The sequence below is a fragment of the Melanaphis sacchari genome, unplaced genomic scaffold, assembly GCF_002803265.2.
Source record: "Melanaphis sacchari strain LSU unplaced genomic scaffold, SCAv2.0 Contig0_pilon_pilon, whole genome shotgun sequence".
In the NCBI taxonomy this organism is placed as follows: domain Eukaryota; kingdom Metazoa; phylum Arthropoda; class Insecta; order Hemiptera; family Aphididae; genus Melanaphis; species Melanaphis sacchari.
This window is the reverse complement of record NW_020270366.1, coordinates 5347997-5374654: the sequence shown is the minus strand read 5'-3', so window position 1 is coordinate 5374654 and position 26658 is coordinate 5347997. Positions and strand designations below refer to the sequence as shown.

Sequence of the window (26658 nt, the reverse complement as noted above, 5' to 3'; positions counted from 1 at the left end):
AGTTGTTAATTACCTAGTGTCCTAGTTGTTTATTCATAATAATTAATAATAATATACAATTATATTTCAACTAAATGCATGCGTTTAGCTACCTACATTAAAAAGAACGCTACACCGACTTCTTCGAATTTTATCAAATTAAATCGAGTAAAACACGAAGTTGAGAAAACGTTAATACAAATTGTTTCTTTATTAAAAGGAGGAAAAGTTTTTTTAATTGCCATTGTAAAAGCAAATTCCAAACAAAAAAGTGTGCTTGTTTTAAGGCCAATTTAAAATTCAACTCTTGATATCATAACTATTCTATTTTATGTTTAAACAAATATTAAATATAAATAATTTAAAATTCATAATTTTCATATTTCATTATATTTATAGTTGATAATTTTCATGATTCATTATATTATTCATAGTTAATTATTTTCATAATTATTAAATTCAATAATTTAATGACTATTTAAATGACTGTATACCCTATACGACTCTGAGGCACAAATCTGGTTGTATCATAACAATATTATTAATTAAGTTACACGAATAAACTAGGTATACGCATATACTTTCTTCAGTTAATTGCTTTTCCAACAGCGAAAACCATATCAAAACCTATTCAGCCATTTTGGAGTTTATTACGAACAAAATAAAAGCAACTTCATTTTATAATTTATACTAGGTATACTATGTATATAAAATTTAATGTATTAAATCATTTACAATTTATCATTACCTTTATACATATTATATACATTTAAGTAATTGGACAGAAGCGAAAGTCTATGTGAATTCGACCTCCAGAAACTCACTTTTGACTTAAGAGAAGAAGAAAGTTTAAAAATTTAAGAATAAAATTTACAATTTTTCGCTATCAATTTTAAACTTTTTCATCATGGTCATCTTAATTTTACTTTGTTAAATTTATCACAATTCATTCTTATCGAATATAACTGGCACGCGCTTTTTCATTGATTTGCATTGCTTTGGTCAGCATATAATTAAAACAACCATTATAATAATTTATAATCAATGAATATTTTAATGTATGTTATAATGAATAATTATACATATGTAACCGTTAACAACGTTGTACAATCATTATCATCGAACGTTTAATTTTGTCGTCGTTTGGTATCACGTCGAAAACTTTTTACGGAACTTTCTTTGGCCGGGGGGTTTTAGAACAACAGACTTAAGAATTTCCTCTGTTATTGGTATTCTATAGTATATTGGAGTAGTTTTGTCAGGTTTAGCTGTTGTTTCTTTGTTCTCGGTACAAGTTAATGGTAAACTAGACTTTACTGGAGGGGGTGGGGGTGGTGGTGGCGGTCCAAAAACTGCCGAAATTGGAGTTGGTGGTGGTGGTGGAGGTAGATTCAGAACTTTCGGTGGTGGTGGAGGTAGATTCGGAACTTGGGGTGGCGATGTTGACTTCATTGTCGTCATTGATGAAGGCGACATTACTATGTTTGTTGGGATACATTGAAAATTGTTCTCTCCTAACGAAACAGTTGCTCCTAAATTCAGTCTAGTCGACGGCAATGCTTGATTAGACTGATAAGAATAACTCATTCCAATTATGTTTACAGAATTGTTCGTTACTTCTCCTACACACACACACACATCCCACATAAGCATAATTAATGATTATGTAATATAATAATCTAATATTTTCTTAATTACTTTCAAGGATTCTGATTCGACTCTTCAGTTTGTCAATCTTGCTATTGGAAGTTTTGTTGTTTCCTAAACGATCGTTAGTTTAAATTTAAAGCTTAATTTTGTTATCTCTGATTATACTACCTTCTATAAACATCATCTGAATTCTAAGATCGTTGACATTTGCAATCATAGTGTTTAAATTGTTATTAACAGTATTCATATCTAATTTTAAACTCTTTAATTCTTCATCACAATTTTTCTTTTTTTCTATCTTAAATTGCTGCTTTTCCACGGCATTTTTCAATTTCTGGACAGTATCTAACAGTTCACGCATATCCTTGACTTTTCTTGTTTGAGCTAAATTCATTGAGGAATATTCTTCAAAATGATGTGACTGAAAATTAAATCAAAACGAATTATTATTCATTATTATTCAACAATTATTTGTTTAATACTTGTAATTCTTGAGATCTCTTTTTCTCTTTTTCGCTTTTATATTGTTCTAAAAACCATTGAATAATATAAATTATTTTTAACTAAAAAATATTTCACACTTCTCATTATAATTAAAATACATAAAAAAAACTAACTTTCTAATTCTTTAATCTTGTCCTTTAAACGATCTTTATAACTATTCTTTTTTTCAATTATTGATTGTTGCTTTTCTAAGTTTGTTTGTAATTTCTGAACAGTCTCAAGCAGTCCACGCATGTCCGTAACATCAAGTGTTTTTGCTAAGTTCATTGGGCAACGTTCATCTAAACGTTGCAACTGCAAATTGAATCAAAACCAATAAAATAATTAATATCAATATGATTAATAATGATTATTATTCATGTAATTAATATTTAATAATTATTTGTTCGATACTTTTAATTCTTTAGATGTTTGTACTTCTTCTTCGCCTCTATACAGTTCTAGAAAATATTAAATTATACGAGACGTTTTTAATCAAAAAATATTTTACATTATATTAATTTGAATTTAAAGCAAAAAACTAACTTTTTATCTTTTTAATATTTTTCTCCATAAATAAGTTTTTTTCATTATGTAATTCCAAAATATTATCAGGTATTTTTTTGTAGATACTCGGAAGTTCACTTCCAGATTCCGCATCAAAAAACTCCTCATCCTAACGATAGAAATGAAAAACATTAGTTTTTAGTTTATTATATATTATTACGATACATTATATTTCCTTATATACATTTATTTACCTATCTTCAAAAGTTTGGAATTTTCATAACTTAATATTCACAAACATTACTATTGAACGTCGGAAGATATTATGCAAAATAATAATTATCAGTTATTTAAAAAAATTGGTTTGGAGTTTGTTCTCACTCAATTTTTAAAATAAATTTTGACTGACTTATAAATAATTATGAATTTTTAAAGCTCTTTCTTAAAATTATGAAATACGCAAAATATATCTTATGAAAAACAAAATGCATAAATACATTTTTTATTTCAATATTTAATCATTTAATATAGATTAAAAATCATTCCTATATCTTTTCTAAACCCGGGCTACATCTAGTATGGTATGCTACACTATTACATTATAAATTATAACATTTATATTTTATTTTGTTTACCTCTAAATCCTCCTTCCTCTGCAGGTTACAATCATTGTCAGATGATACTGCGAACCCACAATAAGTTGATATGTAATAGCGTATTGTTTTAAACATTTCGACGATACTTAAAAATGGATAACTGATTATAAATCCTTTCGATAAATACATTTGAAATGAAATATTTAACAATTTATATTTGTTTATTCATTTATTCATAGTGATGAATTTGTATATATAATATTATCATAATATTCTTATGATTTAATATTTAAACCAGATAATGAGATAAAATATGACAAATAATTATAATTTAATTTGTCAAGTGTTTAATTTAATTAAATAATGTATATTTTGTATCTCATTTCTAATTATATATTGTTTTAAAAATCTATATATCTATACATAACGTCTATATCAGATAAATATATGTATCACTTAAATAGTATAATTGTACGTTTTAAAATATCTCGAACAAGTAAAAACTATTGCATAGAAATATGCCATATTTTTAATCAATAAATTTAATAGGTAGCTAATAAATATAGGAGTATTCTCTAATTAGGAATGATTCTATGAGTTAAGTATTTTCAAAACTGGAAAAAATTCTATTCTCCGATAACATTAATATAATATTATATTTATGTATTATAAATACTAGTTATTGAAACTATACACTCAGATACAATAATTAAATATAGATTGCCAAACAAATACTCCAAATTTTCCGCCGAAGCAATAGGTAGCTGTCTTCAAAATAACAGAGTAAATTCAAAAATAAGATAAAAAGTTAACAAACAACCTGATACTCACTGACTTAATGAGTATACTGTGAAGTTTAGAAAATACATCAAACCCAGCAGACATCGCTGAAATCATTCAGAAAAAAACCAATGAATTAAAACTTAGGGGAATAAATGTCACTTTCATTTTGGTACCGGTCCACAGAAATCTAAAAGGGAAATAAATGGCGGATCAAGCAACAAAAGAAACTGCACAACCAAACAACCATATCATACTAAATATCGTAACATATGAAAATATAAAAACCCAGATTAAAAACAAATTTCAAATAAAATGTGAATGCACTGATTGAAACAATGGACCAAACTTAGAGAATTTGAAAATACAAACTCTTATATTAATATATTATATAAGATTTATCATAAATAATATTACCTTATAATAATTTATTTATTAACGTAAAACGTTGTTGTTTAATAGTATATACTTGCATAGACCTATAAACTATAGGTCTATGCTTAACCGTATAATACATGGCCATTAGTTATGTGTAGGTACTCATAACCAAATTATGTCCTTACTTATAAAAAGAGTTAAACTTTATTAGTTTTATAAAATAATAAGCATTAGGGAAAAAGTGGCAACCAGAAATATTATCAATTTGTACCCCGATAGCTTAAGTACAATGTTCATTCCTGCGCTATTAAAAAAAAAAAAAAAAAAAAAAAAAATAGTATTTACTGCATAGGTATTGTGGCATGCTATTTGTGCACGGAAATATGGTGTACGAGTATGCCACAATGCTGTGCGTAATATTTACTACACAATGTATTTCATTTATTGCTATTCATATCGTAATTATTATTTATTATTGATATATTATTATCCTTAAAAGTATAATCATCCAATTGGTCTAGGATTATGGAATTGGGATAGCTGATACGTAAATATATCATAATATAAAGTATTGTGTATTAACATAAAATATGAACTATTTGCAAAACTGGGTACTAACTAGTTAGAAAGTTAAATTTAAGTTGGAAAGTTACTTTTTAAATACCTACCTGCTTTATAATTGATTTATGTAATACATTCAATTTGAAAAAAATGGGTTTTTTAAAAATATAGATTTGAAATGTAAATTAAAAAAATAATAACAACTTCTACTCTAACTTCAGTTAGTGTTTTCACCAAACCAATTTCTAATTAAGTTAGAAATTTGGTAAATTTCAGAAACCAATTTTTAGTCAAACTTAGTTAGTTTTTGAATTAAAATAACTTAAATTTAACTAATTGAAAAAAAAATGATTAACTTGACCAGTTTTAAACATTTATAGTTAATATTAAAAATAATTACAGTTAATAAAATAAATATTTATGTATATATATATAATATAGGTAAGTAGTAGGTAATTCTACCTATACCTATTCAACATTTAACATTTAATCATGTTGCCATGGCACATAGTTAAAGCATAGGTTAAAAATTAAAACATATTATACATTATATATATATATATACCTACATAATATTATATTAACTTTTGTAGTATTATTACATAAGAATTTATGTAGAAGTGTATATATTTCTTATTAATAAAGGTATTACTCATAGGTATTTCAGATGACATCGGTGTCACTGTATCTATCTATAAGTTGCTACTTGCTAGATAAAAATCACTGTATAGCAGGTGTCTAGTATACCAAAGTTACTGCTACGACATATTAAATTTACATTAAAATAAAAATATATTGATTTCTTACTTAATTTAGTGAAAATAATAATATAAAGAAAAATGTTATTATAATATTATGATAGGTATAATTTGTAAATATATTTTATTGGATATTTATAATACAATTTTTGATGAAAATATTTATGGTTGGTTCTTAAGGTTGCTTTTAATGTAATTTACTAATTTAAATATAATTTTATACTTTTTACGTATGTAAACAAATTTTGAGCATAAATATACATCAAACTATGATCACAAAAACTTAGGCTTTAGATATATACCCATTTTTAAGTATATTATATTCCATATTCAACTCAAGAAATGTCCACAACATGTGCAAATTCACAGCTTTACTACATGGTAATTGACAAGCATACAAATAGTTGAATTGACGAGGAATGATAGACAGGTGTTTCCTGATCATTGCCCAACAAAATCTGGCTACCTTCAGGTACGTTCCTGAACTTGATAAGTGTAGGCATAGTAAATTATTTATAGTGCAATATTAATTATTATAAATTAATACTTTAAAATATTTTATATTTTATACCAGTTTGTACAGAATTTTATCTCAAATTATAACAAAACAAAAACATATGTTTTCTTTCAAAAATGAACTACCTTAGTGTTAAGAATAAAGTATACAAATTAAATGCATAATAAAAACAAGATAAAAATTTAAAATGTAAATTGTTGAACAAATGGATATATTAATACATTTTTAATTTAATATTTAACATAATAAGTACTAGATATTAATACACTTATAAATATTTTTGTTAATGGCTACTATAATATAATTTTATAGTATTTGGCTAGTTTTGAAAACTACAAAAAATAAACAAAATTAAGAATTATGAATTAACGGCTAATGCACTTGACAGACTATGTGTATCTATCTGATACTATACATAACAATCTGTGTCTGTATGGCATGAAGTTAAAAATGAAAGCAAAATATTGTATTTTTATCTCTTATTAATTATCATTATTTTAATTTACTTGATTCATCTTATACTCTGATGCAGTAAAATTATGTACATATTGTAAAAAAGAAAAAATTAATCAGACTTCAACTTTTTTTTATACATTATACATAGTGAGACCTTTGCTATACTTAAGTTGTTAGTGTGCAACTTGTTGTATGCTTAGTATTAAAATTAATCTGACAGATCAGTAAAATCACTTCCTTCGCTTGTAGAACCATCATATGGCTCAAAATAAATGTGTGGTTCATTTAACTTTCTAGGTCGAAGCTCTCTTTTTACACCATCAATTATATCCTCTGAAGAATCTAATTCAAGATCATAGTCAGCAGGTTCCTGTTTAATTTTAATTGGTTTTCTTGATTCAATTTTGGATGTTTGTTCACTTTCAGAATTATGTTTTTTAGACTTTCTTCGCCGTCGTTCAACAGTAAATTTCTCTGAACAACTACTCTCTTCTTCTTTAATCTGAACAAGAGGATTGACCTTAACATTTGTTTGCAATTCTGTTTGCTCCTCTTGGTTAATTTTTACTTCGTTGTCCTTTTCTGTTTGATTTTCCTCGTTTACAGTCATTTCTATTTCTTCAGCATGAACTTCTTCATTAACAACATTTTCATCATATTCTTTACCTTTATTATTGTCATTAGATTCTTCAACATCCATTTTCTCATTAATAATTTCATTTTTAATATTAATTTCAACACTTTCTTCAACCTGGCAATCATCATTTATTAGATTGTTCATTCTTACGCTAGCATCATTTTCAGATGGTTCAGTTTTAATATGTACATTAGATGGTTCGCAGTTTTCATCACTCGATTCTGAATCGTCTGAAATAGATGGACTAAAGTTCAAATTATTGAATTCAGATGTCAGTGATTGCAATTGTCCAAGATAATTGCTACGTTGGTTTAGTAAAAAATGCAGTTCATCATCTTCTTCAGACATTTGAGCAATTTTTTTTTCCTTTGACCATGTTTCATTTTGCTGAGTCTTAAAATTTAAAATCTAAAACAAATAGCTATTATTTAATATCTAGATTTTAGATATTTGGTACAAACATTCAACATACCTCATTATTTACTTTTTCAATTTTATTTTTTATAAGTTGTTGATAATAATCTTTACGACATCTTCCCAATAAGAGAGTTAAATGATTTTTGTTCATTTCTCTTAATTGAGCTAATGCATTATCACACTTGTTTAGTTCTTCTAAAACTTCATCATTTTCCTAAAGTAATATGTTTGCATAAAATTAAAATTTAATAAGAAAACATTTTAAATAAAGTATTTTGATAAATACCTCATCAGCTATAGCCAAAGAAGGCAGCGAATCTTCCGGTGATGGTACCGGTTTAGAATTACGACCAATGAGCCCTAATTTATTCAATTGTTTCTTGACACTTTGTTCTGCATAAAATTCTTTACAAACATTACTCATTTCTTGTGGTTTTTCTTCAACATCTTAAAATAGTTAAACAAATGATTATGAATTATTTTTATGAACAAGTATTTAAGTAAATAATTCACCATCATATTCTGGAAAATTTTCTTCAGCATCATCTAAGGAATTATTTGAATGATCTAAAAGAGCTGTTACAACTCTTTGATACACTGGCATATATACATTACCATCCTGTCTATAATAATTAAAAATCATTTAAAACAATTCATAAATATAAAATAACAGTTATATTGCTTTGAATTTTGTATTAGATAAAAAATGAATTTATGATAGTGTAGAAGAATATGGACATTTTGTGATTAAACATTAAATTAATGGCAAGTATAAAATTACTTAAGTTAGTATTATACTGATAACTAGATAACTTTTAGATATAATTAATTTAAACGCTAAATTATAAAACAGATAATTCCAGATTTAAATTTTGAAGTGAGAATATTAATTTTTATAACTTGAAGTAATTTTTACATATTTTTTTAAAATTAAGTACTTATCAAATTTGATAAACAAAAACTATATTTACTAATATATTAAAATTAGTGCCTAACAACTTAGGACCATTGATGAGAGTTAACAATATATAATATTTATTTCTATATACTAGTTTTCAATAAACAGTGATCAGTTGCAGTTTTCAATTCGCTTACTATACCTTAATACACAATCAATATTTTTCATGTATTCATATAAGGAATTTTGTACAAAATTTAACCACTTTATTTATCATACACACCTACAACATTTTAACATTCAAAATGCAACTTACATAGCAGAATTAGCTTTATCCACTAGTTCTACAACATCAGGGGCTATACGTTCAGCAAATTTAAGTTTTTTAGGCGGACGTGGAGAACATGATGATTGTTGTTTTTGCATTTCTAACTCTTCTTTAGCCCAAGTTTTTGCATAATGTTCACCCAAAGGTGGAATTTCATACAATTTTTTACTGGGGCTATACGATTTAACTAGATCATCTAACCACTGAAAATTAAGTTACATTCAAATAACATAATATAAAAATAAAAAATAAAAATATACTCTTACTTTGAGATCTTCTTTCTTTACATGTGCCAGATATGGTTCAACCAATGACCAAAATTTATTTGCTGATTCAGTTTTGCTTGGCGGAAGTTCCTAAAATAAATTGATTAAAATTAAATAATTATATTTAATATACTTAAGTATAAATAAGTATCCATTATGATTCACTGTTTTGGATATTAAAAGTTAATTACTTTCGTGCATACAGATTGATCTGTGTAGACATTGCACATGCTTGAGCAGTTTATTATAACTTGAATAAAGTGTAGAAATTAAAAAAATAAATAAATAAAATTACTTTGCTAGTAGGGTCAAATTCAACCTTCATCTTACGACATTCATTCACAGGTGATATTTCAGCAGCAGCTCTTGGTCTCTGTAAAAATTAATAAACATAACATCAATTTAAAATTTTTATTTTTTTCTAAATTAATTGGTATCTCAATATTATGTATTGATATTTTAATTTTAAATATGTTTGTAAAATATTAAATATTTCATTAATATTTATATACTTATTGAGTTATATTTTTTATTATATATTACAAACTTTATATGATGTTCGAGCATTGGGTAAAAAAGCTAATTAGTAATAATAATGAAAAATAAATAAATACAAATATTCCCTTAAATAAATATTGAGTATGTTTATTTTAGCAATAATACTAAAGAAATATAATGCTCCACAACAAATAAACTTACAATTGTAGGAAGTTTAGGGTTTTTAGCCATACGATGTAGAGAGCGAGCAAACTGCATGGATGCAAAAGTGCTTAGTTCATCTCTTATTGTATTTCTGCGTACAATTACATTAGTTAACATTGCTTCAAGATCCCATTGAATATGGTCCAATTCGTCATCTGTCATTATATAGTCAGATTTGTTATCACGGTCCAGCACTAAAACAACAAAACTCTTAATATACCTACAAGAATAAAAAAATTCTCTAAATGTATTTTTACTTGATAGGAATGTAGAATTTTCTGGAATGACAGTAGGTTTTAATCGCGGTAATGATAGCTCTCTCTCTTCACTGTAATCAGCATGTTTTTTTCTGGTTGGTGACTGTGGAGGTGACCTCCTCTGTTTGAACGACACATTACCATCCGTGGACGTACCCTCGGCATCGGTATCATCTGCAGTAGGAGTGTCTGAAGACAAAGGTTGACGAGGTTTTGGTCCTCTTCTTTTCGCTATACCTCTACCACGACCTCTTGACCCTCCACGTCGTTTCCTTCAATATAAAACAAATAAAATGTAATTATGTCAAAATATATTTTTAACTATATAAAGGGTTGCTAGATTTTAAAATCACCAAACTGGGACATCATATTGAATTATCTTTTTCTTTTTCACTTTTAGTTTAGTTAAATGGTATTTCCATACATTTATGATTTTATTGAAAAATGTATTAACCAATACAATTTTTTACATAAACTACATTTACATTTATTATTAGTAATAAGCGAATATTGATACTTTTCCATTGAATGAATTTTTTCAATACAGCTGTATTATTCTTAATTTTTAGATAAAATTCTCTCAGCTTCCATAAACCAGGACAAAATTAATGACACCAGGACATGCTTACTATTAAGACTGGGACTAATGGCAAGCCCAGCTAAACAACATTGTGGATATAAATTACAATATGACAATTAGATTACATTAATATTGGTATATGTTATATACACAGGATATTATTCTTGGGGGCTTTAAATGGTTAAGTCCTGTAGTTTTCAATAACCCTTCAATTCATAGACATTGGAAAAAGAAACCGAGGTACAGATGGATGCGAAACCTTACTTTAGATAATGCTAGTCCCCCTTCAAAAAAAAACAACTAAAAGTTGGACCAAAGAAGAAGAAGAAGAAGAAATGTCTGTCTATTATAATACACAGACATAAATTTATTATTTAGTATATACATAGAATATAATGTCTTATACTCACTTGGGTGACATTATTAAATCCGATCAGGTTTGAGAAAAGTTAGACACGAAAGTTTCGAAATTAAATAATTCAATCCAAAATATAAAAACTCAACAATTGGCAACTTGGAAATTAATAAAATATTTTAATAATGCCGCCGAATGCTATGGTTTTACAAATTACGATTATAGTTATAGTTTAACGAGAATTACATGATAAGAATCAGTGTGCGCACTTCAAGAAAACATAATAAATCAACCAAACAAACTGCATTTACACGGCTCTACAGTCTACACATAGAACTATTTATTTGTAGAAAAGAAATGAAATAGTAAATGCATTAATTATTGTTTACGTTTCGTGATCACTTTTGATGAATCGCAATTATTCTCGGTGAACACAATTTATCAACATTCAACGTGGGTAATAAACTAATAACTTTTATATTTCCACGATTTCGTGTTTACATTGTCTATTTTTATTCTCTGCGGCTATTTCATGTTTATAATGTTTATAGATAAAATTATTATTAACAATTCAATTATAAATTTGTCTAAAATATTATGCTTGGATAATGGACATTTGGGTCTAGAATCTAAATATAAATTGCATTCGTGTGGATATTACAAATTAGTAATTACGATTATGGAATAAATGAATAATTGGAAAACGTTTACCGTTTACTAGCATATTACGATATTATTTTCTTATTATTTACTCAGAATAATTTTAGGATCGTTTTAATTAATTATTATAAGTGTTTGAGTGAATCGACTAATTAAAATATGTAAAAGGAGAATATCATCAAAAGTCTCTATGTAGGTTTTTTTTTAAATTTTAAACTATGCATATTAGGATTTAAAAGTATTTTAAAATTCAAAATTTACATTATTGTATCTAAGATTTAATACTTGTGTATATTTTTTTATAGTCTACATTTTAATAGTGTAAAAACTTATTAAAATTGCAATTTTAAGAACTAGTGGTGGACCTAATATTTCTTTGGGATACGCGTACGCCTCTAAAGTACAACCAAATTACAACGAAAATCGAAATTTATTTTGTCTAAGACATATTATTATATCTATTATCTAATTCTATACATCGCTTTGTAGTTTGTTCTAAATAAATACTGTAAATTCTTATTACACGAGAATGTATAAGTTTATGAAGACATAAAGTATTGGTTCCCGACTCCATTGATCGGATACAAAAAGGGTACAAAAAATCCGTGTACCTATCTGGTGATCAGTATTTACATTAATAATACTATAATAATTAATAATCATTTATTAAAATATATTTTATTCAATTTATTTTTACACAGTGTAATATTGATTTAATAAGATATTCATTTATAATTATTAACATCAAGAAACCGAAGAAACCAGATCTTGTCCACATCGTAATATAAACATAATATAATTTATCTTGGTTCGTGTATGATATTAAAGTGTATGGCATAATTGATCAAATGGCAAATACCTAATTTAAGGATGTAGACATATTATAGTTGATATCATCGTAACGATAAAGAATATTTAACTGACTAGATTTTTGGACTTTTAGGCTAAATAAACATACAATATATATTTAAAATTTAATCCATTACACATAAGTCCAGAACCGGTTGCTTCACATGTGGTTTCCATGTGCGATTATTGGTTGGCGGATATTGATAACTTTTATCAATATTCTTGCTCATTGATAAGAAATAAGCACAATATCGCAGAATATAACAATTATTATTTATTTTGTTTGTTGCTTAAGGCTATATCATTCTTACCGTTTATTGTTATTTGAATATTGCTGAATATTTTATATCTAGAAATAAAATCAAAAAAATACGTGTAGAATTTATTTTTCAATTTATTATCTATCAATTTTTGACACAACACTATATATTTAACATGTTTGTTTTAAATTGGATTTGATGAATATGTTTCATAATTAAATTTGTTTTCTGTTGGTAGAGATTGACTAATACGCTTTTGTTTACATATGTAAGTAACTTATTAATTATATTTTGGTTCGAGTATAGAATTAATTACAATATCTTTAATCTAAATGCAAATGTTAATAATTACAGATTTTTAGTAAATAAGATTTTAGGAGTCTTATTAATAAGTACCTATTACTGTGTTTGATAATTGAAGTAATTGAATCCATTTGTACACGAGTAAACAATCATTTGCAATGTGTTGTTTGTAATTTTGGAATAAAATCAATTAACAATTTTACTATTTTACTATTTATGACAGCATAGTTATTTTTGTGGCTAGAGAGTAAAAATCCCAATTTTATTAATATTTTGATTATATATTTTAAAATAAACTCAAAAATATATGTTTTTATGACATTTTATTTAGGTTTCTATTTTATACAATCAGTTAAATTTAGCTACACTATTTCATTAAGTTTAAAAATTATATTCAAAATACTACAGAGTTCTGAAGTGTATACATTTAAATTTAAAATAATTATCAATGTTTAAAAAAGTGTTTCTTTTGATAATCCCTAAAAAATAATTTTTAAAATTTTAAATATTTGTTAATACAATGTTGTTCTTACCTTTTTCTTGATTTTATTATTATCAAAGAACATTTTTATAGGTATTTCTAAGTATTTAGTGTTAACTATTTTTAACAGAATTGCACTTATACTAAGCCTATTTTTCAATTTATATTTGTCTTGAAGCACTGAATCTGAAAGTGTTTGAATAGAACACTATTCTTTACATTGGAAGTTATATCTTTATGGAATAAAGATAATAATAATTTAAAGAAACAAGTGAATGGATTTTTTTTTTTTTATTGTGGTTTCAATAAAAATGAGTTGGTAAATACATATTTTTACGCTGAGTATGGTGGGACTATTAAATTTTGATTATCACTATTTACTATCTGGTTGATAGAAGTATTAATTATTTATGTAAATAAATTATTTAAAAAAATGAATTTATAATTTTATTAAAATTACTTTTATTTTGAAACAAAATCATTTATTTTACAATTTTAAATTAGGTATTTAAATACCTTAAACATATTAAAAAAAAAATTTTAAAAAATGAATAGGTTTATTAACTATATTTTGCTTTATTCATGTGGCACATGAGGTTGCTATTTTCTTGGGGTAGATAGAATATATAAATGGTAAAAATATTAATGTTTTATTTATTATGTATTAATCTTTGTTGCATCTTAATTTAGTATTTATTTAAATTTTATTTTTATGTTATAAATAATTTTCCCTATTAAAGTAATAATATATTTTTACTAACACTTAAAATTATATATGTTTATAAAAAAATGTATGTGTATCTTACCAATCAAAATATTTTAAAGCTTAAAGTAAAAATATGTTGATTATATTTTTTTTCTTTCAGAAAATTATTCAAGTCAGTTCAAACCAAAACTTATTAAAAACAATTTAAAATGGAAAAACCTTTGCAATTTGACGTGATTGCCACCTGCAGTACTTCACGAGCTCGTACTAGTTTAATGAAATTACCACATTATACAGTAGAAACACCAGTGTTTATGCCTGTTGGTACCAAAGGATCTATTAAATCTGTTTTACCAGAACAGCTGGAAGATATGAACTGTCAAATTATTCTAGGAAACACTTATCACTTGGGATTACGTCCTGGAGTTGAGTTATTGAAAAAAGCCAAAGGACTTCATAATTTTATGGGTTGGAAACGTGCTCTACTCACTGATTCTGGAGGCTTTCAAATGGTCTCATTGTTACATATGGCTGATATTAATGAACAGGGTGTTAATTTTGAATCACCTTATGATGGTACAAAAAGCTTGTTAACTCCTGAGAAGTCTATTCAAATACAAAATGCAATTGGTGCAGATATAATAATGCAGTTAGATGATGTCGTGCCAACTACCTCAAAAGACAACGAAAGAATGGAAGAAGCTACATACAGGACAACACGTTGGTTAGATCGTTGTTTAAGTGCTCATGAAAGACCTAATGAACAAAATATATTTCCTATTGTTCAAGGAGGTCTTATTGAAGATTTAAGAAAGTTAAGTGCAAATTTACATTTAGAAAGAAAAGTAAATGGTTATGCTATAGGTGGTCTTAGTGGTGGGGAAGCTAAAGAAGATTTCTGGAAAATGGTTCTTCTTTCTACTCAAATGTTACCTGGAGATAAACCTAAATATGTGATGGGAGTCGGATTTGCAGTAGATTTAGTAATTTGTTCTGCTTTAGGAGCTGACATGTTTGACTGTGTATTTCCAACAAGAACAGCTCGGTTTGGTTGTGCATTAACTTCAAATGGTCAAATTAGTTTAAGACAAAAAAAGTTTCAAATGGATTTTGGACCAATTGAAAAAAATTGTATCTGTTCAACATGTAAGACATATACTCGAGCATACATACATCAGATTGTTAGTACTGAAGCTGTTTCTTGCAGTTTATTATCAGTGCATAATCTTAATTATCAAATGCAGTTGATGAAAGGCATTAGAGAAAGCATTAAGGTAAACAAATTTCCGGAATTTGTCCAGCAATTTATGGTTGATATGTATCCAGATAATAATTATCCACAGTGGTGTATTGATGCACTACAATCAGTGAATATAGAACTAAAATAAAAATAAACATTGCAAGCACTTAGTTCTATAAACTGTACAATATTATTTAATTTCATAATTTTCATTAATTGAAAATTAACACACTAACTACCAATGAACTATTAATATAATATAATTGTATTTAATTATGGAGATGTAAATTATATAAATTAGTAAATTAGGCTGTTATTTTTAGTATAATTTATAAGATTTGTATTCGAAAATTAAAATTATAAATTTAACATAATTTATGAGGCATATGATTTTTTTAAATTTTGTTAACAATTCAATTCTACTATTAACTTTTTTATTTGAAATGTACAAAATTGAATAAACCTTTTAAAACCTTTGTACAATATTGTTTAGGTCTATTCCAAATTTTAATTTGTAGGTACTTACTGTGATGAATACCTCTCAATTCAAATCATTTAACATCATTGTATATTTATATTAAATTATCTATCATATATAATAAGTAAAATAATGATTCATTATACTGTTAAATATAAATCATCGATTCAAAATAAGGCTTAAAGCTGGTTATTGGAAATTACTTAATGACTAGTTAAGTAAGACTTAGGTTATTATTCTGTAACTACAAATTTAAAAATGAGTTTAAAATAGACTTCACAATTAAAAAAACTTATGAACTGCAAAATCAAATAATTAAAAAAAACAACTATAAGACAAAAAGAAAACCTTTAATATTTATTTGAGTGTAAATTAATGTTCAATCAGTTTGGTTCCCACTATTGTTCATGGTTATGGTGTTTAAAAAATGAAAATCAAGGTTTACCTTATTGGTTATAACTAAGTTGGATTTCTAAATACTGACTTTAAGCCAAGGTATAAAATAGAAATAAAATACAAATTAAACATTCAAATATTTATATTGTTATAGATTAATTTTAAACATGCATAATTTTAGTCATACACAAAAAAAGCACCTTATTTTAGGATATAAATTATTGTTTATATAATATTGTACCTATGTATATAGGTGAATAGTAGTCAATGATTTTTTTGTATTAATTTTGTTTTTTTAATTTAAATTCTACGCACACAAAATATTAAATATAAAATTACAGATGTTTTTGCTTACAACTATAGTAATATGCGTTATTGATATACAAAAATTTTAACATTACAAGTTATATTTTAGGAACAAAAATAATAATATTTTTGCTATGTGGAAAGACATAACTAATTAAAACAATTATTTATTTTAATAAAAGATCTACATAATGAAAAACAAAATATATTATATTGAACAATGATATAAAATACTTGTACAAACTATATTATGGGTATTCTATAACAGTTTTGCTGTAATATAATTTGTATGTACTTGTTTTAAATACATGTTGACATCCATAATTTAAACATGATTTAATAACTTTGATCTTTAGGTAGCCTACTGGGATTACATATCCGTTATAAAATGATGATGACCTACGAAAAATATGATTACGAGTATTTTAAATCAAGTGCTGCTGTAAACTATGAGTTATTATTTAGTTATATTTTATTTTCTGAATTACAGTACATATTATTATTATTATTTTATTAATATAACTAAATGTCTAAATATACCTAGGTAGTTGTCAATGGCATTTTAATAGTGAATATTTCGATGTTTGAGTGAAAAATATTAATTTTTATATTACTTGTTTAGGTGTTGGACAGCATGACGTTAAAAGCTTAAGAAATTAAATCATTAAAAATAATTACCCTTTTAAAGCAGTTGTTAATTTCAAAAATCGTCCCTTTCTATTGTATCACAGATTTAGATTTTAAACAATACGTGTTTAACTTAAAACTTTCAAAACAAATAATAATATTTAATAAAATAAAAAAAAAATTGCTAAGAACTTAACATGTTGTTGAAAATTACCAGTAGAAAAAATATTGTGGTCCCAATTTCACGAGATTTTTTTTTTTTTTTTTGTTAACGACGTACAATATGTCTATAAAATATTTTATTTTGTTATTACGAAACAAAACCTGCTGCGAGTAAATCTGAACGCAAATGATATGTAAGAAATTAAATTTGAATTAAATATTTTAAAATTTTGTAAAACAATTATGAAATAAAAGCGATACCGTTTGTGTATGATATACTTGTATTAATCATTGCAAGTGAAATTGAATAATATGGGCACAAAGCACCTATCGGAATTAGAATAGCAATTATCATCTAAATCATGATTATATCATTAATTTTTAAAATTATAAAGTATAATATTATAGTAAAGGACACTGGAAGATTTACACAAAGAGCATAGGTATACTTAAAAAAATCGTTTTGTTTAATTTTGCAACAAAACCTTATTATGGTTTATGTAAGGGGTTAGGTCTATATATTTTATAAACATATATACCTAATAATTAATGTTTTAATAAAAATTTTCAAAAATTACTATATCTACAGATTAAATTGACACAAAATTTAGTCTTCATTTGTATAGTGATAGGCTATTTAAAACAACGTCTGAAGGTAGCGGTTATGTGTACAATATGCATGTCTAAACTTAAATACTTAAACAATAATAGTATAGGTACCAGCCTAATATCAAACATGTTATATGTTAATGTATCGGGTACCTACAGTTAAGTACGAAGTACCTATACTTTAAAATAGATAGGTACATCATAATATTTATTTATGCGATTATTTTTATAAATTGTATAGCAATACATACAGCAATCACATAGTAAGTAATATTTTTAATTAATAAAATATATTTTAAGGTTTAGATATAATAGTAATATGTATATAATTTTAAATAGTTTAATATAAATGTGTAATATAATTTGTTATGATAATATTTATATAACTTAATCTTACTTATAAAATATAAAACATAATCATACATAAATACGAGTAGGTATAATATTATTGTGTATTATAATAGGTAGGTACTTAAAAATTACAGCTAATCACAGCACGTAGCATGCGATATTCACACACATACACACAAAGGTAAGTAGTAAGTATGTAATGTATAATTTTGTTTCCTAAGTCAATAAAAAATTGATAGGTTTGTATGTTATATAAATTTATATATAGGTACTTGTGTATATAGGTACCTAACATATTATATAGTTAGCAAAATTATTATTTGTCTACTCTATGAGACTATGTATAGTTAGGTATAATAATTATATTTGAAAACATTTTATTCAAAGTTTTTAAAATTATCTATGTTTTGAAAATAATCAATGTTCTGTTAATAATAATATATTTTAAAACAATTTTATCTTACGAGTGTTTTTTAAGTGTACTCGTATTGCTTATTTACAAACAATTTAATGTATTTATTATAATGGAACCGTACCTATATGTAGGTTGGTAACTTTTTAACACAATTACATAAAACCCTTTCAGAGGTGTGTTTAACAACCAGTTATTATATTTTTTGAAAAGTCTCTCGAAATATATTTGGTGACACACATGTGTAGCGATATTTCTATTCAATCGAAGTAAAATAGTACAAATAAAAATGTAGACAGGATGCATATTAGGTGGTAGGTAGTAGGTAGAAATAAATTATTAGACTCTATTTTTTAATATAATGTTTGTCGCTTAAGTTCTCAAGACATAGGTAGCTCCTGAACGAAACTGTAGAAATTCGTATTTTGAGTTCAATTTTGCGAATATTTTATTAAATGTCATTTATATCAATAAAATATGATCTCTATATTTAGCGCGTAGGTACATAATAATAAAATGTTATGTTCCAAAAGGCTTTACGACAACGAATTGTAAATATAAAAGTGTAAATGTGCAAGAACAATTTAAGTTACAATGCATAAAAATAAAACGTAAAATAAGAGCCAAGAATTAACAGAATAATAATTTAGATTATTTAAACCAAAACGTGTGTTGGGTATGCATAGGCGTATCTAAGGAGAGGGGCTTCGTCCCAAAAATATTTTTGTCTATTTCATTTAAATAAATTATTAGGTAAAAAAAATAAATGTTTTATACTTTATCTAGATTATGGTATTTTTATTTTTTATTATTGCTATAAATTAATTTCATTAATTTACTATTGAATTATTTTATAATAAAATCAGTTTAATTTTTAGTGGCTCTAGCAATGATTTAAGTCATTTATGAATGTCATTAATATAAATTAGGCAAAAGATAGGGGTGTGGAGGGCTTTGCTTCAACGAAATGATACGTTTAAAATGTATAATGAGACTTCTGCAGCCTCTCTCCCTACGCTTATGAACATGGTTTAAGTTTTGGTTAAGTGTCTCTCTGCAAGTTTTATAATTTAAACATTAAATAGAATAAATGTATAACAAATAGAAGACGTATACGGTATTTATTATTTATTATAGTAAGCTTTTACTTTATTAGGTTTGTGTCTTAGTTTCATAGGTATACATTTATATTTAGATACAGTTTAAACACTTCTAATCATATTTACAAGTCACTTGTCAGGTACCTAAGTATTATTTTTTCAAATGAGAGAGTGCAAAACTAAGTATAGTTTATCTGTTTATTTATGTAAACATAAATAAGTATTTTTGACGATATAATTAGACTCTTATTATTAAAAACAGAAATCAAAGAAACCAAAAAATATTATTTTCTATTTTAATTGCAATTTTCAAAGTCATTGGGTGTAAAAATGTACTCATACATGTAGATGTATAGTAGGCAATTAATAATTTTTATAATGTTACCTACATAATTATTGTGATTTTTTTTTATCTAAAAGTAAACTTCGAACACATTATTTTTATGTTTCTAACTGTATACGATTGAGGTGGCAATGACAATTAAAAAGTTCTTTATAGAAGCGTAGGTAAGTTAAAATTTATAACACGAATTCTCTAGTTTAATTCTACGAACAAATTATGTACGCTACTATAAAAACTTCAAGAATTCCGAATACTATTGGAAGACGTGAGTTTGTGAATATGTGTTTGTTAATTGTTTCGATTCGATAGAAGTATCTAAAAAATAATTTTCGCGTCGAGCGCAGTGTGCCAGTATAATATATTATATTATTGATATAGGGTAATTAGAGAAGAAGAACAGACATTTGATGAATAACAATTACTATTTATCATCGAACTCATAAAGTCAAAGCAAACAATCAAAATCACCATAATAAAAGTATATACAACAATTAGATATATGTGTTGCGTATATAGAATAATACTGTGAATGGGAATAGTCGTGATTAAGAGGCTTTTGAATTTCAGATTTTTATGTTAATTATTATTATCGTGACATTTTCGAGTACACCTACTACCTACCTATTCCGTATTATATAATACACAAATGACTATGTTATACATATTTAATACTACATCACATTATTTATGTATTTATATATAAATATTAATGGTTTATAATATATGGTCGGAAACTCGGTCGTTTATAACGTTTTGAATAATATAATATTCATATATTAATACGAACAAACGAAACGTTCCGGTATGTTTGCATCGGTGGATATTGAATCGCTTTTGTTTTTGTAAAGTAGTGAATGTATGTGTAGTGCGGAAATTTCGAATACAGATTAAACATAATATTACGCACTAGTAATATACTAGTGTACTAATGTACTAGTATGCATACGGATTATTTAAATGAAAAAAATTTATATCATGGCGGCTGCCAGCTACTGATCACTTGTTAGCGTGAGTAGCTAAAACCTATGTATATTGTATATGTTGGATTGAATACTTTGTATTCGGTGGTCGAGTGGTCTCTAAATCAAAATATCGAATTGTATCCATTAATGGTATGAGTAATACTCTTATAAGTTATACTTAATGACGTATATGAACGTGATAAATATTATGATATTTAGATAATAGCACGATTCTATTACTGCAATTTATTTTATACAGATGTGGGAGGGATTGGGTAGAAGATAAGAGATAAAGTAGTTTCAGGATTTATTTTCGAATTGAATTTTTCACTGTTCAGAATTGTCGAAATTATTGAAATTCGCACACACACAATATACTAAGCCACAATATTTCAATTTAAACTGACAAAAATTATGTTTTTTATTTGTTCATATTTCGACTTACAATGGAGTCGCGCTTAGATGTAGAATGCATAGAATATTATACATAAATTCATAATATAAACGTATAAATCCTAATCTAATATTTGAACATCGCGATAGATGCATCGTTTATATGGACCGACGGTGACCAGCTGATGTAACTGTGAGTGAAATATCAATCATGAATACATCTAAATTTATACTACACGAATTAAAATTTTTATGAACGTACAAAACTACAAACATGTTTACTAATGATTATTACGAGTCAGCGGACGTGCAAGACTTATAGGCTAAACTAATAAATAAAAAAAGTCTAAACGATTACCCTTACCAATTATCTAACGTGTGATATTTATACGACAATAATCGAAACGATAACGGTATGTTATCATTTATCACACATCATTAAATCGAACATATAATAATTTTTACCGAATAATAGTGTACCTATTATGTTATTCAGACTTGCCGTTTATAGAACTTTTATTTTTGAACGTAAATTATGTTGCCGATCCGATTCAAAACAAATAAATTGCGCGATTCTTTCAATGTAAGTAAATTATATCTATATGTAATATATAAGACGTGCCATATGGGCTATAAATAGTTTAATAAATATATATTCCGTTTATACATATAATAATATAATTGACAACGCTTGTTTGGCTCGGGTCTGTGGACGGGTAGTGTATTTATACATTATAAATCAACGATGGAATGCATCGGTTTCCTGTATATACGGAACAATGGGCGAATTCCACATCGGAATGCAAGTGTGGGCGAGAGGGGAGATAAATTGAAGAATAAATTAATATTTATACAACGCTATTCCTATTGCGTTAGTCGGTACTCGGTACAAGGATTAGGATAGTTGCGAGTACACCTATACCTCCGGTCCTATGTTCCCGACAAAAGATTGTGACAATGCTCTCAAAACTCGAAGCATCCATCAAAAACTCAAACCGTGCTCTTAAAAGTTTCTTTTCAACCTCCATCACGTGGTAATTACTATGCACAACAAATGCGGGTAGATTGTGTAGTGTAGATCTGCGAGTAGCAATAGAAACGGTGCTGTGGGACGAAAGGATGGGGAAAAAAAAACAAAAACGCGATAGAAAAAGTCTTGTGCAGCCTCACAATAAGTTGTCGCCGTCGCCGTCTTATTTAGGATCTATGTAATGAGGTACACATAATTCATCTCTATATATTCAAGGAGCAAAATATAATTCTAAATCCGTCGTCGCCGTTTCGTGTTTCACAAAAGTGCGCGTTGCTCCGGGCATCCGAGCCAAACCGTATGTAGGTTTATAGGTAGCTGTCGAAAGTCGACTTTTTATCGCGCCACATCGCATATTATTACTGCCGTCATTGTAAGCGTACAATTATGACGTCGTTTATTGACATGTGTGGCGGCGGCGTGTGATGCGCACCGTTTTGCTCGACGACGGATAGCTCTATTTTTATTCCGTCCCCCTTTTCCCCGCGTACAGACATTACTTACCGCTCATGTATAGGTATCACACGTTATTATAAGTATACAGCTTGACGAGAGAGCCGAGAGAATAAAATAATCATATTATGCAAAGCGATTGCGTTGCACCGGTATATTGCATACGATATAGGCTGTCGGCGATCGCGGGTTACAGATCTTTTTGTTATCCTGGCCTTAAAAGATCGTAGAGAGAGTCCGGGATGTGACTACTAATAATGGACGACTTCGAGAAATCTATTTTCAAATAATTTGACACAAGTTATAATATATTTTTCTTTCGATTTGATGAAAATGGATTTAAAAAAGAAAACATTTCGACTATGGCCTCTACAAGTATACTCGGCCCCGTGACCCCGGTTCATCATGCGATCCCCTGTAACCTCGCTATAAATTTCCGACCTAGCGGGGAGGCAAGATAGCGGGGATTAACTAGTAGAAATATCCTATTCGTTCGCCGTATGCGGTCGGCCGATCACACGCGTCTATGACATAATTATTATACGTTGTACAGGTCTGTGACGTGTACACAAGTGTCGCCCAACTTTAAAAATCACATAGCCCGCGTTCCAAGTATACAGGTGCATTTTTTTGCACGCAACGTACACGTGACGAATCGAAAACTTATCTTCTAAAATTTCGGCGGTGGTGACTACGCAAGTTATAATTTAATATTATTATAGGGGTACTATACATGCATTATGGCGTTTAGATAAACATAATGCGTGTTTAACGCGCGTGCGTATATATAAATGCTGCAAATGCGTTTTTCCAGTGGGTAGGGGGCGAGGGGGGGTACGTAATGTCGTACACGCACACACACAAATGTATACATATAATACGAGGGAAGAAAAACACGTGCGCACATATATATACATATTGTTATATAAATATAAATCGCACACGTATAACAATAATAAATAATAATGATAATAAAATAACGTTATCTAATGCGTGTTCGGAGCGGAGTTATAATAATATTAAAGTATATATAGCGCCGGACAATAATTAATATTGTATAGTATTATTGAGTATATTGTGTATGTGTGTAGGCGACGTGACGGTATCGGCCGCGGCAGGCTTACAGCTCGTACACGTCGCGGCCGCCTCCGCCGCCACCGCCGCCTCCACCGCCGCCGCAGCCGAGACCGCCGCCGCCGCCGTTGGCCCTGGCCCGCGGCCTGCCCTGCAGCGGGCACGACCCCGACTCCCGCGACCTGGTGGGGCTGGTGTACGAGTACATGTTGTAGCCGGGTATGATGTGCACGCGGACGTCGCCGGACGGGCGGCTGGCGCCGTCGCGGGCCCGCCGCGAGAACGTCACCGTAGTCTTGCAGCAGCAGTAGTGGAACAGGTTGACGTACGCGTTGCGGAAGTGCCGGTTTCCGGCGCAGTACACCAGGTTGTTGAAACAGGACTTGCTGAGGGCCAGCCACGCGAGGTTGTAGAACACCTGCGCGGACGGCCGCTGGACGGTGGCCAGCGCCAGGACGACGGCGAACGGGGCCCAGAACACGACGAACATGACGAAGCTGTACGCGTTGGCCAACATCAGCGAGTAGTCCCAGTTGAACGCCAGCGGCGGCTTGAAGCTCGGGTTCAGCCTGGCCACGTGCACCTGGTACGTGATGCGCATGTACAGCCCGGCCGTGATGAGCAACGGCGCCAGCACGATGGCACCGGCCGCCAGCGCCTGTGTCGGTACGATGCTGCTCACCTGCAACACCGGCAGCATGCAATTATATAATCGTGTACACACATCGTGTTGTTCTAAGTCCTACGTACTTCCCCGTAGCCGACGCAAACTGTATATTATATACTTATTGGCCCGATAACCGCATGCAGAGGCGTTAGGTTTTGAGCGTTGTAACCCCCTCCCGCATTGATTTTTATTTAATCATTTAGTTGAGTGGCGATCAAAACGAGAAGACTATATGGTTAATGTAACCAAGTTCAAATACTTTAACATTATAAACAAAATAATTCTAATTAAAATGCATATTTTGAATGACCTTTTCTGACCGTATGTGCAGGAGAGAAGACGCGCCCCCGCGAACGGTAAGGACGACACGCGGCAAATATATTTCGTCAGGTAAAACCGATCATGCGTTGTCGAGGGTTTGTTATTGTCAGAGTGAGCATGAAATCGAACTGTTATTGTATTCAATCTGAAGTCGAAGATATCGTCTGTTTTTGTACGCTGTTTTATTTTTATTTTTACGGAAGTTTAGTTTTAGTTTTTAAGCGAATAACGGCGAACGCCGTTAAATATTGCGATGTTTTACATCGTATTCATAATTATAATAAGTCGATTAAACATTTGTTAAAAACGAACGTAAAGAGAAGAACTTAATTAATTTCTCGCGTCAGATTTATTATAGTTCCTTTTCTATTGTTCATACGAATCAATTTTTTCGTTACTTATTCAATTTTTAAATTATAAAAATTAAAGTTTAAAAGTCTTTCATAACAAAATGCAGGCATTAACCATTGTACTCTGTGTTAAGCAATTTGTATGCTTTGTTGGAAGTAGACCAGAGATAGAACGAATGATTGCATCTATATTGACATTTTGAAACTTCCCTCACCCCCGATTCCCTTAACAACTCGTGTTGTTGGATTCGTCTCAATCGCATGTTTCCTACTACATATCTATGATATACATTTTATCTTCTAATAAAAATGTACTGAATATTGTCATGCATCGTTGTTGAAAAAATATTAATGAAATACAGTAAGATAGAAGTCTATAGATTCAAAAGTTATATGTTATTATCATGTGTGTGGGTACGTAGACCTCCAGAGTAATGTTATACACCAGCTTTTTTGTCATAAAATATCAAATTGAACTCGATAACGTTTTCTTCCTCGGTCTAGCATTGCTGCAAGATAAGTCGTTAACGTATATATTTTATGTATATAGACACATAAAATTTATCAGTTTTTTTAAGGCTTTTATATGAGAATCGAGCGCTTAGAGTAATAAAACCCGTAGGCTGTTGGAGTCATATTTAATAATGTTATATTACTGGTTCGAATAATTTTTTATTACCTAATCTATAACATATATTATTGCGTTTTGTGTGCTATAATATGGATAATGTATAATGTATATTGTTTATTTATATATCGGACTCAACAATGACCTAACTTAACCTATACACCTGTAAGTTATTAGGTCGGAGTTCGTCCCGTTGGAGTTTACGATGTATCTCATATTATTATATAGGTATATTCTACCTATGACTATTATAGGTTGTATATTATACTTGTTGATTTCACTTATTTGTCACTGATACTGTTATGACTGCCGTCTTGTCTCGAAAATTAGTGTACAATACCTTATACTATATTGTCCGTTTCTTAATAAATGTCCCTCAATACTAACGTGCC

General features: G+C 28.2%; 4 protein-coding genes across 5 annotated transcripts in view; 1 reads left to right on the top strand and 3 right to left on the bottom strand.

Moving 5' to 3' along the window:
• Positions 1 to 1076: 1076 nt before the first annotated feature.
• LOC112598720 (cytokinesis protein sepA-like) lies at positions 1077 to 3350 on the bottom strand. The gene is made up of 8 exons (XM_025345292.1): positions 3255 to 3350; positions 2746 to 2788; positions 2527 to 2573; positions 2247 to 2427; positions 2112 to 2158; positions 1798 to 2050; positions 1678 to 1740; positions 1077 to 1601 (listed from the first exon to the last, which is right to left on the bottom strand). The coding sequence occupies exons 1-8, from the start codon at positions 3348 to 3350 to the stop codon at positions 1129 to 1131; spliced, it is 1203 nt and encodes a 400-aa protein (XP_025201077.1). The 3' UTR covers positions 1077 to 1128.
• Positions 3351 to 6497: 3147 nt separating this feature from the next.
• On the bottom strand, positions 6498 to 11321 carry LOC112592646. The gene is made up of 10 exons (XM_025336798.1): positions 11161 to 11321; positions 10171 to 10442; positions 9911 to 10107; positions 9507 to 9584; positions 9212 to 9301; positions 8934 to 9148; positions 8233 to 8342; positions 8006 to 8166; positions 7775 to 7933; positions 6498 to 7710 (listed from the first exon to the last, which is right to left on the bottom strand). The coding sequence occupies exons 1-10, from the start codon at positions 11169 to 11171 to the stop codon at positions 6874 to 6876; spliced, it is 2130 nt and encodes a 709-aa protein (XP_025192583.1). The 5' UTR covers positions 11172 to 11321; the 3' UTR covers positions 6498 to 6873.
• A 156-nt stretch (positions 11322 to 11477) lies between these two features.
• Positions 11478 to 15845, top strand: LOC112592652 (queuine tRNA-ribosyltransferase catalytic subunit). 2 transcript variants are annotated; one of them, XM_025336814.1, is made up of 2 exons: positions 11478 to 11562; positions 14525 to 15845. In XM_025336814.1, the coding sequence occupies exon 2, from the start codon at positions 14574 to 14576 to the stop codon at positions 15750 to 15752; it is 1179 nt and encodes a 392-aa protein (XP_025192599.1). In that variant the 5' UTR covers positions 11478 to 11562; positions 14525 to 14573; the 3' UTR covers positions 15753 to 15845. The 2 variants fall into 2 exon arrangements, with proteins under 2 accessions (XP_025192599.1, XP_025192591.1); XM_025336806.1 differs by lacking the exon at positions 11478 to 11562 and adding an exon at positions 13030 to 13142.
• A 3909-nt stretch (positions 15846 to 19754) lies between these two features.
• LOC112594780 (melatonin receptor type 1A-like) overlaps positions 19755 to 26658 on the bottom strand; it is a 112378-nt gene continuing 105474 nt past the window's right edge. Inside the window, exon 5 of the mRNA XM_025339767.1 lies at positions 19755 to 24982. Within this exon, the coding sequence (XP_025195552.1) occupies positions 24347 to 24982 (636 nt within the window). The 3' untranslated portion in view covers positions 19755 to 24346. The remainder of the gene's footprint in view (positions 24983 to 26658) is intronic.

Coding starts and splice junctions, on each gene's coding strand:
- LOC112598720 (XM_025345292.1), bottom strand. CDS start 3,350: ATGTTTAAAACAATACGCTATTACATATCAACTTATTGTGGGTTCGCA. Junction 2,789..3,254: donor AGAGGAAGGAGGATTTAGAG/GTAAACAAAATA, acceptor TTCTATCGTTAG/GATGAGGAGTTTTTTGATGC. Junction 2,159..2,246: donor CAAGATTAAAGAATTAGAAA/GTTAGTTTTTTT, acceptor AATGGTTTTTAG/AACAATATAAAAGCGAAAAA.
- LOC112592646 (XM_025336798.1), bottom strand. Junction 9,302..9,506: donor AATTTGACCCTACTAGCAAA/GTAATTTTATTT, acceptor AATTTATTTTAG/GAACTTCCGCCAAGCAAAAC. Junction 7,711..7,774: donor TTGAAAAAGTAAATAATGAG/GTATGTTGAATG, acceptor TATTTGTTTTAG/ATTTTAAATTTTAAGACTCA.
- LOC112592652 (XM_025336814.1), top strand. CDS start 14,574: ATGGAAAAACCTTTGCAATTTGACGTGATTGCCACCTGCAGTACTTCA.